The sequence below is a fragment of the Protomyctophum bolini genome (genome assembly GCF_963924005.1).
Source record: "Protomyctophum bolini genome assembly, chromosome: 8".
NCBI lineage: Eukaryota > Metazoa > Chordata > Actinopteri > Myctophiformes > Myctophidae > Protomyctophum > Protomyctophum bolini.
The window spans coordinates 32,314,556-32,332,744 of NC_137869.1; the positions used below are offsets into that span (position 1 = coordinate 32,314,556).

Consider the following 18,189-nt stretch of genomic DNA (forward strand, 5'->3'; position numbering starts at 1 on the left):
GGGAGTGGGCCGTGTACTTAGCTATTCACAAGCTATCCTGTGACATTCTGTGTGTAAAGATCAATTATTTTATCTCCCCGTGGGCGTGTCTAACAGAGCCAGTGCAAGGCTCCCCGCCACTGCGCGGCCTGCATAGCTACAGCGGCACAGCAAAGTGAATGTGTAATTCTTTAATGAGGACCATCTCCTCCCCTAGGGATCTATCATAGAAGCTCTATACTGTTTATGAACCACTGCCACATGCCGCGCGTGCACATGCACGCTCTCACATAAAGATAATACACATGCACGCACGCACGCTCCCGCATAAAGATAATACACATGCGCTTGCGTGCTCACAGTATGTGAGCCCCATCATTTCCCTTTCGTTTCCATATTATCTCCCTACCGTTGTATCTCACCACGCTCATCCTTCCCTACCCTGCCGCCTCTTCTCCTCTCACTCTTTTTCTCTTTGTGAGTGTGAACATCCCTTGGGCTACACTCATGTATTTAAAAATCACACTTGTGTGAAGTGAGGGGCGCCCACTGTATTTATATCGGCCATATGAAGTCTGACGTCGTCATTTTAGTGGCCTAAACAAACCATATGACGTAATCTTCAAAAGGCATGCTTTGGAGAGGCTAGTGTCCCTAAGAAATAAAGAAAGAAAAAACAGGGTTTCAACGAGTAAACATTTCAGTTCAGTGAGGGACGCTTAATTCACTAAATGTATTATTTTAAAGCACACACAGACTATTTGATGCCTGTAAAATGGAAACATGCCACAAAGAATTAGAAAGGAACAACACAGCTTTTTAATTAATTTAATATGTTACAGGCTGACGTTTGAAATCATCAGCCTAAAGGCAAGACTGGATGGATTCATCCACTGTTTGTCATTTACATCCAAATGAGGCTTGTTGTATACCAGCAGTACACTGGAACATTCACAGGTTCCTAAAGAATGGGTTAGGTACTTTTAGAAGGATCCATTCACCAATGGGCTATCACATAGTGTAGGTGTGGACTGTGGAATACACTCTCCACTTTTACTATTAATTAGTGAATGTTAACAATATAGAATCTTTTTTTGGTTGATAAAACCATCAAAGCAGGACCACTCTGAGAGTTCACAAATGGAACCATTTATTATACACTCTCAGAGTTAAATAACCATTGAGTATTTTACAGTGTAGGCTCTGAAACGTACCCCAGGGGAGAGGTGTCCAGGAGAGCAGAACAGAGACGAGAGAGAGAGGACAGAGCAGACTTTGGTGAAAGGATAAATAAATAACACATTGAAAATGGGGTGAGCTGAACATTTTAATGTATTGTGTTCTTGATATATTGAGTTTTTCGTATGGATCTCAAATGCATTATAGCACTCAGTTTGCTGCATGTCTCACTTTGCCAATCAGCTCCCATCCTCAGTGGGTTGGAATGAATCATTTTGCACTGTATTGGAATGGAGATATGAAACTGTATGTGGGAGTATGCAACACATGTAAAATACACCATTTGCCAAAGAGGGACAGTTGCTTCCCCCCCTCCCCCTCAAGCCCACTCCTGTTCTTTCCTCGTCATTAAATCCCATCCCTTGGGATGAGAGACCACCTGGTAACCATGGTTACTGGGACTGAGAGGCCCTGTGCAAGTACACATTCACACTCAAACAAACGCAAAAATGCACCTTGCACTCATAGAAGGTACAAATCACTCCTCAATGGGCCACACAGTGCATTATAGGTAAGACAACATGCCTTTTAGTATGGAGAAGAGAAGAGAAGAGAAGAGAAGAGAAGAGAAGAGAAGAGAAGAGAAGAGAAGAGAAGAGAAGAGAAGAGAAGAGAAGAGAAGAGAAGAGAAGAGAAGAGAAGAGAAGAGAAGAGAAGACGCGCTGTGATTACATTTACATTATTGACATTATAGGACGTAGACATGTCTTGGACACAGACAGATTGAAGGGGCCCGGGCGAGCACAGATTGTGTCAGTTAGAGGAAAGAAAATCAATCGGTTTAATCTGGAGAATTCCTGAAGAGAGGAAGAGAGGAGCAATGAGGAGAAGAGAGACCAGTAGAGAAAGAGCAAACCTTCAGCATAACAAAACAACACTGACTCATAGTCCACTTCCTCAAATCCATTCATGAACATCCAGACTGTATTCATGCAGTGTTAATAACACAAGACTATCACAAAAAAGTCATGCAAAGCAATGGGGACTGACACAAGAAAGAAATAAAGAAATATAGCTGCAAGCAGCGATAAGGTGGGACCAAGAAAGAAGACAATACGCAATAAGAACAATATGCACAAATAAGAATCACAGGCTGAGTTGTCAGTACCACGGATTTGAACCCATGACTCTGAGCTCTACCAACTGAGCTATGCAGACAGTCATTTGACTCATTCTAAACAGTAACATCATCCAGTGTTTCTTATAACAATTATGTGTGTCCTGGTTCTGGGGATGTCTATTCATTACTACAGTGATTTTTGCTGTAAATGTTTTCATGTACAAACTTCTCTTCGACCGGGATTTCAGAAAGAAAGAAAGAAAGAATCAAAATAATTTCATGACTTCCTTACACCTGTAAATCTGTGATGTGACATAATGCTGATTGGTTCTGATTCTGTGTGGCTCACTGCAGTGTAAAGCTCATGTTAAAAGCTTGCGTTTGTGAGAATAATCTCGAAGATTTGTGTGTGCCCTGTCTGCTTATTCCACTGCCTTCACTGCTATGTCTGAACTCTGAAGCTCCGCTTTGCTTATTGCTTAATGATATTACACCTGAAGCAAACAAAGTAGCTTTCTGCATTTGCCATTACCTCCTTTAAATAAAATCCTCAGTGTTAATGTGTTCCATTTCGAACTCTGAGCGCACGAATGCAACATAAACGAACCCTCGCGGCTCCAATCTGCAACGTTCTGAGAGTTAAAAGAACACTGTGAGGTTTTTGCTGTGTTGATGCACGCTGCATGATAATCATTAGCATAACGAGCGCTGATGGTGAGCCTGGGCTGGTAGTGATCAGTGAGGGTTTGACCTCTATTACATAACTATGCGCCTCCACTGTTGGTGGACACAACCGCAACAACATCATGTGATGTTTTTGCGACCAAAACCCTCTAGTGGTGGGTCAGGTTGAGGCTGTATAGTACATTGTGTGTAGAGTTTTGCAGCAGTAAACAAATCAATCAAACGTTCTGCTGATTTTAATTCAACGGATACTTTTTGACATTGGAATACAAATTGCTTGGCTTTGTGGTCTGCCGGGTTTAGGAGAACGCTAACCACCTCTCTGCTCTCCTGTTTACAAAAAAAATCAACTGGAGCTGGAAAGTGATTGACCAACACAGTACAGAAGGTCGCTGAACAGAGCACAAACACCATGGAAACTATACAGTCACAAGCCAACAGGATCATGGAAACGTATGACATCATGTTGCCAAGGCACCGCGTGGAGCAGACGATCAACATATATGTTTTTCCAGCTAAATATAGATAGTGATTGCTGTATATTCTGCTGTGGGGCTTTAACACGTGAACCCTAGCATCCCTATAGTATACTACAGTATATACTGTAGGGTAAGTGGTTACGCTCTATACAAGACAGGAGGATTACGGACGGCGGTGGCTCAGGGGTAGAGTGGTAGAGTGGCCGGATGGTAACCACAAGGTTGCCAGTTCCAACCCGGGCTCCCCCAGAGATAGTGTCGAAGTGTCCAAGACACTGAACCCCTAATTGCTCCCAATGTGCAGGTTGGTGCCTTGCATGGTCTCCGCCGCCATCAGTGTATGAATGCAGTGTGTGAATGGGTGAATGTAATGCACAATCTATGTAAAGCGCCTTGGATAAAGGCTCTATATAAATGCACCATTTACGGAAGACACTGACCTCCCAGTTCCTTGGCTAAGTTATATTTAATTGCATGACCCTTTTTCTCAACAGAAGTCATGTTATTCTATTTTAATTTAAAGTAAAGGGCTGTGTGGTGTGATGAAGTTTGACCACATTAAACCTGGTGTCCTATCCCTCCTTTACAGCTTAATTGGGAAGAATGTGTCGAGCTATCCATGTAGACTGAGAATGGTGAAAGTTTTTTTTAGAAGTATTCATTATTTAAATTACAGAAATTTGGACAAATGGATTTCCTAATTAGTAAATTGGCAGAGGATCTATTGTAGCTTTTCTTTGTGACTGCGGGATGATGTTAAGGCCCCTAGGGGTCCCCAGATCTCCCTGTAGCATAAGAAAGTCCAGAGAGAGATAAATGTACATAAATGCATAAATGACTTCCATTTGTGTTTTCAGTGTGACCTACAGTAGTTGTTACTGCATCATTCATCAAAAGAAAATTGATGAAGGAGGGTGGGGACACTGGGAGGGATGAATGCAGAGAAGAGGAGAGGAGAGGAGAGGAGAGGAGAGGAGAGGAGAGGAGAGGAGAGGAGAGGAGAGGAGAGGAGAGGAGAGGAGAGGAGAGGAGAGGAGAGGAGAGTTTGTGAGCGAAAGAAAACAAAAACTAGATGAAAGGAGATAACGAGAGAGACAGAGACAGAGACAGAGAGAGAGAGAGACAGCGAGAGAGAGAGAGAGAGACAGAGAGAGACAGCGAGAGAGAGAGAGAGAGAGAGAGAGGGTGAAACGGATGAACTCATCTCTCAGAAGAGAGCTGTTCGTCCCCGTGGGTATTTCCATGCAGGCATGAGAAAGAAGGAGGCTGCCGCAATGTAAGACCTCCATCATACCAAGGAGTTGAGGCTGTGTTTGTGTTGATGTCAACGAAGAAGAGAGTCTTACCATCCATTCCAACAGATCCTTCACAGCCATCTTCATCATCACAGTCATCTCCACTGCCCATCTCTCTCTGTCCACTCCCTCCCTCCTCTTCCTCCTTGTTCTGTCTGGCCATGTCTTCCCAGCCCAGCTCTGCATGCAACTCCTACGCACGCACACACACAATGCACACAGCACAACCTTTTGTTTAAGGCAATCCAATGTGCTTTACACTGAACATCAACAAAGGAAACACAATTATCACATGCATAGAACAGAAGAAGTAAAACATAACAGATACAGATACAGTTACAGTGCAGAGGAGAAAGAAAACAAATTAAAGTAACTCAATCAAAGGCAGCAGCAAACTAGTCTAGTTGTATTTATAAAGAAATAGAGGAATAAGAGCAGACCTGCAGTTTTCTGGGAGTTCAATCCAAATATGTGATGCATAAAAACTAAATGTTGCCCTTGTTTATTTTTGGTTTTAGGGACAGAAAGCAGACAATTTAGGCATTTACAATTTAGGCATTTAGCAGACGCTCTTAATCCAGAGCGACTTACATTAAGCAAGAACAAAAGCATGGGAATACATCACATAAAGACATTTATCATGAAACATGCGTAAGCTAAGAAAGTAACAGTGGAGTATCTATAATGAAACTATACATATAAGCTATACATCTATACTACTATGCTACACATATGTACTATGACGTGCAGACCTTTCCCAGATGACCTGAGAGATCTGAATATATGATATCATGATATCGTATTTAAGGCAAATGCAGGCACCCATGTATTAGGACACATGTATTATAGATAACATGTAATGTGGAATGTGTATAATCAATCACTAAGCACACAGGCCTTCGCGCTCGCTGGCGCAAACACACACACACATCGACGTGCCACACACACACACCCACACAGGTCATAGTGTAACAGATTAGTGACACAACCATTCACTTTGTGATACAAGCATCAAACTTGTCATAAATAATGCCCGTTATCCACCTAAACATACAAGATGGCAGCTATTTATTAATTTGGCTTCAAATGTAGACATAGGCCTATTGATAAGTTCAATGGTGCTATTAAAATTCACAGTTTTCTGTCGTAATTTGATCAGAAATTAAGTTTAGCCAAATGAAGATTTTAGTCCAAGCTCTTCTAAGCAGTCTTTTGATCCACATTACAAAGTTGTACTCAATGTCAATTAGTTGACATAATCTTTTATAAGAGTGATGTGAAAGCAGAACCAGGGTACACTGGTGACATCATTGCTGTGAGACTCGGCATGAGGTTCAGCGTCGGCAGTAGTGTACTCACTGTAGTCTACTAACAGTAGTTTTAGTATAATTAAGGCCAGATTCACACTGAGTCTATTTGATCCCGAATATGATTGCCTGATCCCTGCTGGCCATGATTCAGGGGGGATGGTCCCAGATGCTCACTCTGAACCACTTGGCACTCCAAGTTAGAAGAATATCCTTTAATATAGGTGCAAGACTCAGTAATACAAAATGGAAAGAAGAAGAAAGCGTCAAGCACTCAATAAATGTCCTTTTCACATGCTTTATTTACCTCTGACGAACAAACAGCAGACACGTTTTGGCCAAATGGGCCTTCCTCAGCTTTGTGTGAGTAAATTGGGCATCACACTCTGATGTGCTCTTCTATGGTTTCTGCAGGAGCAAGCCAATCTAGCAGGCAATCAAAAAGTGGGATCCTATGTTCTACCTGAATGTTCACAAGATTCTCAATTAGCCTGAACCCATACTGTGACTGTAGACTAGTCTGTGACTCAAATGACAGATGAGAATAAGCCTGGTCAATTGTGTTTTTTGCAGTGGTGGACAGTCACAGTAAGTAAGTACACTTGAGTACTGTACTTAAATAAATGTTTGTAGCATCAACAGCTGATACTATACTGCTTAAAAGTTATATATTAAAGGCCACAAACAATCTGGCCCTGCACCTTTAGGTTAGTTGGTTGTAGAATTGTAGTTACAGTAGATAGCTGCATCTGAATGAACAGGATGTGCCAGTGCAGGAAAGCCGAGCCTATGATAATGGGGATGCAATTATCGTGTACTTTGTTTTAAACTAGTTGTATCCCATACCTGAATCTGCTATACAGTATTCTGTACGGATAGCCCCTCTGCCCAAACCATCACACAAAAATTGGGAAGACTCGTCAATCGAAGTTAGAATCTGAAAATATTATTTAGAAAATGTGTTTTATTTGCCCCTCGGGCTGTGGCACTGAACAGGACAACCACATGATGACTGATGGATGAGAGACATCTGCAATTTGTGCCAATGCACTGTAGGTGAGAGAAACATAAAGAAACTGGGCTGTTATGTGACTCAGTTGTCCCAGGGGACATAGAGGATGATATCACCAGCATGTCATTAGACAGCGGACTGACAATGACGGTTGTGTTCCTGTGCCGTGGGAAAGCCAAAACACATTACAGCTGTGGTTCCACCCCATCGGTGTTGTTTTTGGTAGAGTATACAAAGCATTTGTTTTTCGCCACTAAAACAAAGTCAAAAGAGAAACCACTGCATGTGACCTGCTTTGAACTGCAGTGGCAGGTTGCTAGTACAGTATGGCTTTAGAGACCAGAGCCATAGAGTAAGACAGAGTTACGCAAACGTTGTTCACTTCATGGGGCCAGTCCAATGGCGGCTCTTCTACATAGACTTCTATTGAGAATGGGGACAACAAATAGGGACAAGTCCTGGACCGGAAGTAGGCAGAAATGCATTGGACCCAGGCAACAGCCCAGCTTTAATGATCTTAAATCCCTTTATTTTAGATTGTTTTGTAGTAATCGTACAACATGCGCTCGTTTTCAATAACGCAACGTCCTGCTGCCTCCTACACAATTCAGAAACAGGTGGTACGCAGGATTTCCAACGAGCGCTTCCAATCTCCAATGCTCCATGCTGCTCAATGTTTTACCACTCAGTCTAGATGAGGGGGGGGGCGTGTTGCTGTAGAAAATTGATGCATGTGCTTACTTTCTATAGCATGGGTCCCCATGACCTTTCAGGCCATGACCCCCCAACAAGCTCACATTGAGCTTGTAGATCTGCTATTCGGAGATCGGCTATTCTTTTTCTTTTTTTGCCTCTTTCTTATATTTGACCAATGTTTGACCAGTGTCAGCCAGGGACTCCCCCAGGGGTCCAAACCCACAGGTTGAGAACCACTGGCTTATATGACCATGGGGTGTATACATCTGTATACTTTATGATTTATTGATTTTATTCATGTCTTTGTGTACTTTTATTTATTAATAATGTAATATAATTGTGATGTCAGCTATTGTACTCTGGCGCCTGCATTTCCCCCATGGGATCAATAAAGGTATCTATCTAACTATGGTTCTACAGTTAACTGTTCCAACAACCTCCCATCATCTATAAATACATTTTACAGAGTCATTAACCGTGTCATAAACCATAGCATCCCTTTCATGGGCATATCTTAATAGGCAAATTAATGTTTGGTGAAAATAGCATGGCTCCAAGCTCACAATGCGTTATGCCACACGAGTCCAGTCAGGGGTTTAAAAAGTGCACCCCACTATGCGCAATTTTTTTTACTTGTTACAATGGAAATGTTTGGTGGGTGTGTCTGCGTCATGTGCCTGCCTCCTTGAACTTTTACATTTACAGAAGCCTCAACGTTATTTTATAGCTAACGGGACACAGGGGGGATAACCAGAATTAATAGACCAGGAAAAGCTAATCTCATACATAAATGATTGCATGGTGTGTGTGCGTGTGCGTGCGTGTGTGTGTGTGTGTGTGTGTGTGTGTGTGTGTGTGTGTGTGTGTGTGTGTGTGTGTGTGTGTGTGTGTGTGTGTGTGTGTTTTCCTCTGTCCTTTTTTTTGGGGGGGGGGGGGGGTGCCTCTGTGTAAATTGCTGACAGGGCGTTTCTTCCATGTAAATGCAACATGATTAATGGACTCTCCACCAAGAAGGAGAGCAGACGAAACAGCTTCAACAGCAGAAAGCACCCTCTAATCCCATGACTTTTCCATGACTTACATTTGCTATTTGGTTGATTATCCCTCAAAAGATCTACCAGCCACCAAGCCCATGGTGACGAGCAGCACAGATGGTGGACAAATCAAACACACAATTAGATCAAGTATCGAGTGTAATGACTTGAACATTGGCCATCTGACTTGAATCTCTGTGGATCAGATACTGCACGTCCAGTTGGCTCATCTGACACACCCTGTCATCACAGCAGCCTCAAGCTTCATGTTTACATATGGATCTATTCACTCACTCCCAGACCAGAGTTAACTAAACACTTTTTAGTTTACTGTCACTGTGTACCTGTTACTGTATGCCCAGCCCACTGACAGGCTCAGACACCTACAGTATATGTGACTCATTGCCTGATTGTTTATTTGACAGTTTTATTTTGTATCTGTATCTGTGTGTGTGTGTGTGTGTGTGTGTGTGTGTGTGTGTGTGTGTGTGTGTGTGTGTGTGTGTGTGTGTGTGTGTGTGTGTGTGTGTGTGTGTGTGTGTGTGTGTGTGCGCGCTGCGCGCGTGTGTGCGTGCGTGTTTGTAACAAATGCAACAAGGCCAGCATAGATCCTAGATCTTTACCACATCAACTCCATCTCCATGAATATTCTTTGTGAAACTTTTTATGATTCATATTAATAATACGAATAACAATATTATGAATCATACATGCAATGCAAACCATATTAAAAAGCTATACCCATAATAACTTTGGGACACCCGGTTGAAAATGCTGAATGAACCCAGTTTCATAATTCATGTAGGCCTATTCCTTAATCCTTAGTGAGTGTTATTATCCATGTGCGAAAGATGACTTTTAGTTTTATTGGATTCTCAAATTCTTCTCACACAAGGCAATAACAAATGACAGCCAGCTGAGATAGTGTGCATGCACACACACACACACACACACACACACACACGCATGCATGCAAGCACTCGAGTGCATGTGCGGCTGCGGCGCTGCGCACGCACACACGCACGCAGTCTCCCTCTAGTCTGCTCCCTTCTTGATCTTTACATGTACTGTACAACCTCTGCTGCTAGCATTAGCAACACTCATCACTATAGTGTTAAGACACTCAACACTGCAGCATTAGACCCCATAGAACGCTGGTGAAGGCTTGTTGAACGTAGCCCGCTGCTGTGATACTGACAAGCTAATGGACCTACCAGTCCAGAACCCTATAGTGTGTATATATATATATAACATATGAAGGGCAGGAACAGGTGGGCTAACATTATCCCTCAATGCGCTGCACAGGGATGCTAACAGCATGCTAACAGTGTCATACTCATAACTCAGCGCGTGATTGCCCGGGGTGAGGACAGGAGGAATGAGGGCTGCGTGGGAGGGGTGGGCTTATCAAATCTCCCACATGGGACCTTGCACTTAAGAGCTGTCTGGCTTTCATCTGCCTCACATCATCACTTAGAAACATGAAAACACTGATTTACTGTGGTCGATAGTCGGGATTGGTGGCAAGAATGAAGAATGTCACCCTGAATGCCCAAACACACGCACGCCATCGGTCTCAGGGAGAAACCTTGTATCTCCATATTTTTTTCATTTCATGCAAGAGTGATGCGTGAATGTGGCGGAAATAGCCGATCTACAAGATTGCAATGCGATGCCTTGCGATTTTATGTGAGCTTGTAGGTTGGCTATATTTGCTATTAATAATAATAATAATAATAATAATAAATACGTTTATTTTCCACTGTATTCAACTTTTGGGGTTGGGAAAGTTACAGTAGTTAAGAGTGTCTGTGGGTTTTATAAATACTGAACCAATGAAACATATTAACACGAGCTTGTGTCTAAAATAATATCTACGTTTGTTTCCACTGGAACACAGGTTCTTTTCCCCATGTCCGGATCAGTAACGTTTTTACCAGTTTTCCGCCCCAACAGCGATGCTATGTGGACAAAAGAACACATGGCACACGTCAGTGTTGAGAATGTTTGGTTTGAACAGAACAAGTCGACCTTCAGGTTCTGTACATGAAAGGGAGAATCTCCCCTGAAGTGCAGCCAGTTGACGTCTCTATTGAACACCAGGAGCAAAGAAAGCCTCAGCCTCTCAGTGATGTCGTTGACAGGCGGCTTCACATTTTTTGGGTAACGACAACAACGGGCAGCTGCAGAGCGCTGAGTTGAGTTGAGGTGTGTGTGTGTGTGTGTGTGTGTGTGTGTGTGTGTGTGTGTGTGTGTGTGTGTGTGTGTGTGTGTGTGTGTGTGTGTGTGTGCCAGCCCAGTACCTTTAAGAGTTGTTCCAGTCTCCGTTTGACTCCCTTCAGAACATGATCGCTGTTCCGGACAGTCATCTCTGGGTTCTCTCTCTGGGCCTTAAGACTGCTACCCACTACATGACCTACATAGCTACAGAGAGAGAGAGAGAGAGAGAGAGAGAGAGAGAGAGAGAGAGAGAGAGAGAGAGAGAGAGAGAGAGAGAGAGAGAGAGAGAGATTAATCACATTCACAATTAGTCAGCCGGCTGGTCAGTCTGCCAACCAGGTAGTTAGTCAGGTGGCTCATATAAAGTCAGGTAGTCAGGCAAATTAGTTAAGGAATAACAAATTAATCATCCAGACAGACCAAAAAACACCTCTCTCTCTCTCTCTCTCTCTCTGAATGGATGTAGTCTCTCTATCTCCAGACTCTCGTTCTCTCTTGTTTAAGACATACTGCCCCCATACAGTATTGTAAGTCTGCAGTACATCATTCACGTATAACCTCTAGAGAGAACAGCTACTTTCTGCCCCAGTTCTGTGTGTTTGGGTGTACTGTGTGTGTGTGTGTGTGTGTGTGTGTGTGTGTGTGTGTGTGTGTGTGTGTGTGTGTGTGTGTGTGTGTGGCTCTCCTGCCCCAGTTTACTCGCAGTCACAGCACTAGTCTGCTTTATCAGGGCTAATCAAAATACCCCCCTCCCCCACAAAAACACACACACACACACACACACACACACACACACACACACACACACGCCCATACAGTAGGCCTATATGCATGGACACTGGGGGGAGGGGCCCTGTCCAGAGCCTCGGGCAGAGGCATTTTTGGGGCAGTTCTGGACAACCGTGGGTCCGCCCGACTCGACACTTACTTCCTCTCACTTACTTCCTGGACTACATGTTGTCTCAGTAAGACTGCCCTCCCCATATCCACAAGGAGGAGAAGTGCAGCAAAGCATTATGGGAATTTTAGTCCAGGAAGGAAGTGAGCCCAGTGTCCATGACATCATGGACACTTGGAAATACTAAAATATCTAAAAAGACATATTACCCACATTAAATCCCCAGGAAAGTGTTTCTTTCTTGTCTCCCAGTCCAGACATCATTCAAATAAGATCTGGTTGCAAAAGGGGTGAAGTGGCCCTTTAATTGGTTCATGCTCTCACTCAAACAGGGAATCATTCAAGTCCCATTTGACCCAAACAACAGTGACATGAGTGAATGTTGTCGTCAGGAACGCGCAAATCGTCGATCCGTTAATTTATGTAATACGGAAATCACATTTGAGAAGAAAACATGAGAAAACAACAAAACGGTTCATACAGATGAGGGAGAACCAGTTGGTCTAGCTGTGATATAATCACCCACACACTCAGCCAACACCCTGAAATACAGACAGTCTATGGCAAAGGGGTCAAGCATAAGGGACGGTGGGTGGGTTTGAGAAAAAAAAGAAAATAGGTTGAAAAAGACCCCTCTGATGTCAAATAGAAAATGAGATAGTATATTTATAGTGAAAAGTATTTTTGGAGATATGTGTACATTGATTTGGCTTTCCATATTATATTGTATCGATTCTGTACATGGCATTTTGAGAATATGTGTCTGATGTATGACGCACCACGACATCAGTTGGACCCTCTCTTCTCGCCTCCCTTTAGTTGGAGAACTGCAACCTGTATTTGTGTATATACATGAACCCTATAGTCTCTATCGAAAATAGCAACTTGTTGCATCGCAACTAGGCATACCGTATATCGATATAAACTGGTAGCAATTTAAATCGATTTAATAAAAACATGTGTCACGATCCAAACACTAAACAGCAGAGGGCGCAAAACTCCTTTTCTTGTTCAGCGGCCTAGGCAGGAAGAAGACTTAAGGCAGCGTGTTGATGCAGACTGCAGTGCACAGACAGAGATGAACACAGAGATGAATATAGAGATGACACAGAGAGAGAGTATACAGTTGGTTTATCTACCTCAGGAATAAACACTCCCTGAATGCCACAGCTGATCCTCTGCCCCAAGGTTTTCACATTGGCCTCTTACAGTATAATGCCATCAGGAGGCCGCTTTGTGCAAAACGATTTTTTTGGACAGTACACCTACAGATTTTGTCCAAACATCACGCGAATTGGTACACAGTCTCTCTAGAGCCATTCAACGCTATGGATAAAGGTGTTCAAATAATTGTGATCAACACATTTTGATGGGGGCCCCACTTTGAGAACAACTGATGTTGACAGCTTGAGGTCAAAGGTGTGTCTGAGAGGACCATGTATACCTATAGCCTATACACTACTTTAGGGTTACTTACGATTGGCACAAGAGCTTATCTGGTTAATGTAAACAGGACATGATGCGGACATGACTCGTGTGCTCACTGCTCAAAGACAATATGTGACCGTTAACAGTAACGGCGGGATAGTGGTGTACATGTCAACGCACTCACAAATGTAATTATAGGTGCTGCAGAATCTTCCGCTGATCTAATAAAATGACACGGGGAGGAGCGGAAGAGAAGAGAAGAGAAGAGAAGAGAAGAGAAGAGAAGAGAAGAGAAGAGAAGAGAAGAGAAGAGAAGAGAAGAGAAGAGAAGAGAAGAGAAGAGAAGAGAAGAGAAGAGAAGAGAAGAGAAGAGAAGAGAAGAGAAGAGAAGAGAAGAGAAGAGAAGAATGAGAAGAAAAGCAGAGGGGAGGAGAGGAGAGGTAACAAAGGGAAACAAGGACAACAGTAGAAGGGGACAGGGGAGAGAAAACAGAACAGAGGATGAATAAATAAAAGCTGTGAGAAAGGAGGATGAAAGAAACAAACCTCATTTATAAACCACAGAACGATCGAGACCCAGGGCGAAAATCCCCAGCCTAATTCTTCTGACTCAAAGATTTTCGGGCGCGATGTCAACGCCACCCTTCAAACACATCTGTCACAGCTATTCCTCTGACACCACAGAACAAATATTCTACTCATAGATCACGACATGCTTTATCTTAATTAGGACCAGGAATGTACCGCGAATGAGGCTCCTATCTTTCAGCCTGGATTCGTCCATACACGTCTACACCGAACAGTGGCGTTCATAATAGGAATGGTAGTAAAAATAGACCTTGTGGTCATTTAATATATTTGTTTTTCAATGCACGTTGCATCTTGTCTTACGGTATATTAAGGCTTTTTTTGTAATCAAATGAGTGAATGGATGTCATGCAGCAGATGATCTTCTTGCTAAAGTTATATAAGTTATAAGTTATATAATAATAAGCCTAATAAGCCCACTGAAGTATCAATACTGCAATGTAGAACTAATCCATTACAAGTAAAAGTACGGTAATCAAAATGACTTGAGTAAAAGTAGGCTACTAAAGTATTGGTATCAAAATGTACTTAAAGTATGAAAAGTAGAAAGTACTTTAAGCTATTGTATTTTCAAATGGTCGAAAGACTCTAAATATATATAGGGCAGAAGTGGGTAATGTATGTCTTGTAATAATAATAATACAAATCTACAAAGAAATTAGTATAACTAAAGTTTTCAAATAAATGTAGTGGACTAAAAGTACAATATATCTATATTGAAATTGTGAGCCTTAACTAAAAATATATTCTTTGGATAATGTTTTGCATCATCTTCTGTCCAATATTATATTATCCTCTCATCGATCATTAAAAAAATCTGACAGTTTAATAAAAATGCTCAGCACAATTTCCTTTGGTGCATCTATTCTTCATAAAGAGATTAGTGGTCCTTTTGCCGAGGCAAAAACATTATGCTCCCGTTGACCATATTCACACGGCCATCATTTTGCTCTCATGTCATATACTTGGTATGACGAAAGAGCAAAATAGCCTGTGTAAATCAACACTGTCATTCTTAAGCACAAATCAGGCTAGAAAGATGCCAACAATTACAACACGAGGTCAACAGATTGGATTAGTGTTCCCTCAAATACTTGAGGTCATAGTATGAAGATGACACTTTAATTTAGGTCTATACAAGAGAAAAGGTGGTTTCCACTACATTTAATTAAGCTTTACTTGATGATAAATTAACGTGGCACAGCAACATCTCATAATTCAACACGGTTTACGATAACCACTGCCAAATCTACTCAGATTGTCTTCAATAATCTGTGGTTGGCCCTGCAGACCGCCATGCTGCCTGGTTTGCCTTTCTGACTGTGAATGAGATCTGGAGAATGACAGATGTAAGTCACTGGCAGTCTGGCACATAATGGTGACGCTGCTTCGCTGTTGCCATCGGGTTATCACAGCCTCCCTTACGATAAAACACGCCCACACACAGATCCATTATTATGCCTCAGCCCTGCAGGCAACAATTAAAAACCTCAGCAATGTCAGTATCTCTCACACACACACACACACACACACACACACACACACACACACACACACACACACACACACGTTTAAAAGCAAATTAGCAGAGATAGTGATCTCTGTGGTGATATAAAGGTGTGTGGCGGTCTCAGCAGTACATGGTTGATTTCGGGTGGAAACCTCATATGTAAACAACTGTTACTGTTCAGGATCCAAATTTAAAAAATATCACGATGCGTACTATTCAGGATTCAAATACAAAAATCATGCGTTTTGAGCTTGCGGGTGGGCTGTTGTTACTGCTTTTGCGGGACACTTCAGTATGACGAGGTGGGACATTAATTTAGGAGGAAAACACAAAAAGTTAAAATACGGAGATAAGAGGTTTTCCTACTGTACAGTGACGATATGTACTGTAAACTGCATTCCTGTGGAGCCATTTACATAGCTGTGTCACACACGCACACACACACACACGCACGCACACATACCCAGAGGCAGACAGCTGAGGCATGCAGCTCAGGTACCACCTCTCCAACCACAAGGCTGTGGTCTAATGGGATTTGGTTAAAGTGCACTGACTGTACAGTACAAGTCTCTCTGTCTCCCTCTCTTACAGTATGTCTGTGTCTGTCAGTCTCTGCACCCCCCTCCTCCCCTTTTGCTATCTCTGCCTCTGGCTGCCTTTCTCAAACTACCCCGATTCTCAACAACTTTTTCTCTGTCCATCTCTTAGTATGTCAGACTCTTTTTGCCCCGGGCTGCCGCCGGTCAACTCTATAGTGAATTGCATTTTTATAGAGCTTTTAGTGCTCAAAGCGCTTTACAATGGTTCATTCATTCATACATTGATTAGGAGATGAAGCGGTGAACAGTCGACGCCAGCGTCACTGGAGGCAATGTAGGGTTCAGTGTCTTGCCCAAGGACACTTTGACATGTGGACATGAGGAGCCGGGATTCGACCACCGACCAAGGAATCATTGGACCAACTGCTCTACCTCCTGAGCCACAGCCGCCCTAAACTCTCTCTCCTTTCTTGTCTGTCCTGTCCTTTCTCTCGGCCAGCCTCGATGTTGTAAAACAGGTCTCAATGTTGACCTTTTTTTTAATGCTCGTTTCTTAACACTACCAAGTCAATTTAACTTGATTTTACTGTGCATGAGATAGCTGATAATAGTGAGAGGGAGAGAAACAGAGAGAGAGAGAGAGAGAGAGAGAGAGAGAGAGAGAGAGAGAGAGAGAGAGAGAGAGAGAGAGAGAGAGAGACAGACAGAGAGAGACAGAGAGACAGAGAGAGAGACAACAAAGGGAAAGATGTTGTTACATACTGTAGGTTCCTTGTGTAATTATGCCCTCCTCTGGTGATGCTCAGCTACTACAGCCCTGAGCAACGACCTGTCCCACACCCTAGGCTAGGCTGATTTTGAAGTTTATTTTCACTTCAGGTGAAAACTACAATTGATTAAAAACATGGCAGACAAGTATAAGGCAACTAGGTTTCATAGGTGTGTCCAGAGCCAAGGGCATGTCAATGTGCAAGCATGATACTGATAGACAAACATGACATGACACATGTAAAATCTGCAGCCTGCCATATGTTTTCCACCTGAAGTGGAACACAAACAAAAGAAAACAGCCTCTAGGGTGTAGTTAAGTGTCCAAATTTCCTTTGGGACAATAAAGTCTATCATAGCTTATCAGAACTAGACATCACAAAGCTGCAAAGCACAAAATGTTATTAAGTCATTAAGCTGTATTGTATTTGTAACACAGGTTGATTCTCAGTCCCACAGAAGGTGCACATTCTGCTGTGACATGGGAATCTAATATACTTGTGTTTATCTATGCAGACGCTGTAATTGGGAAGCTGCCTTGATTGCCTGAAGAGAGCTATGATTGATTGCTTCAGAGGGAGCGTCTTGGGTGTTGCTAAATGCTTTGTGATTTGCTGACTGCTTAGCCAGGGGTGGAGTCAGGAGTCTTTATAAAGGGGAAATGGTTCAGTAGAGACTGGGCTGCCATGGGGAGAGGTCTGAGGTTGACTCCAGTACCTCTCTGTTAAGTTATGTTGTTGAGTTATGTTCTTTGAGTACTTCTTCACTTAATTCACAATGTTGTCCAGGCCTGGAACAGTTGATAAGCCTAGCGGCTGGTTGTGGTGTTAAAAAACCAAATTAATTGCTGTGGGGACAAAGGTTTTCTTAAACCCTTCATTCTTGGGACAGATGAACAGTTCTCAGCGGCTGCTTTTCTGGCCTGTCAGGATGTTGTGGAGAGGACCAGGGACGGGCCGTCAGGGGGAACTGGCGGTACAGCCAGGGCCTTGGCCTTCCAGCTGTCAGATGATTACGATCACACAGTCACAGACCTTTACTTTGTCGCACTTTGCAAGCCCTGCCTCTTAACGAGCAGCAGGCAGCCCATTCAAAGCATTATCTTGTGTTACAAAATGTTAGAATTTAGAAATAAAACTAGTGTTGACTAAGTTGCTCTTATTGTTGCTCTTATTTTGAAGAGGAAGTCCGTTTCAGTTGTATCCAAGAGGATATAACTACTCTTTCCTCACCCTCTCTCTGTCTTATCCTTTCTCACTCACATCGTGGCACTTTTTCATCCGTCTCTCTCACACACAAACACACACACACACACACACACACACACACACACACAAACTGAGGCATGTGTCAGTGAAGTGGGTCAGAGGGTAAGGGAGATGAATGGATGACTGAATGGAAGGAGGGATAGATGAATGGGTGGTTAGATGGATGAAGGGATGGATGCATGGAT

At 42.8% G+C, this 18,189-nt stretch overlaps 1 protein-coding gene across 2 annotated transcripts in view; it reads right to left on the reverse strand.

Moving 5' to 3' along the window:
* Window positions 1–18,189, reverse strand: part of LOC308319616 (glypican-5-like) — a 59,079-nt gene that overhangs the window by 20,457 nt on the left and 20,433 nt on the right. For both annotated transcript variants that reach the window (XM_080769720.1, XM_080769719.1), the window contains 2 exons: window positions 11,089–11,209; window positions 4,788–4,929 (listed from right to left, as the gene is read on the reverse strand). In XM_080769720.1, the coding sequence (XP_080625846.1) occupies window positions 4,788–4,929; window positions 11,089–11,209 (263 nt within the window). The remainder of the gene's footprint in view (window positions 1–4,787; window positions 4,930–11,088; window positions 11,210–18,189) is intronic.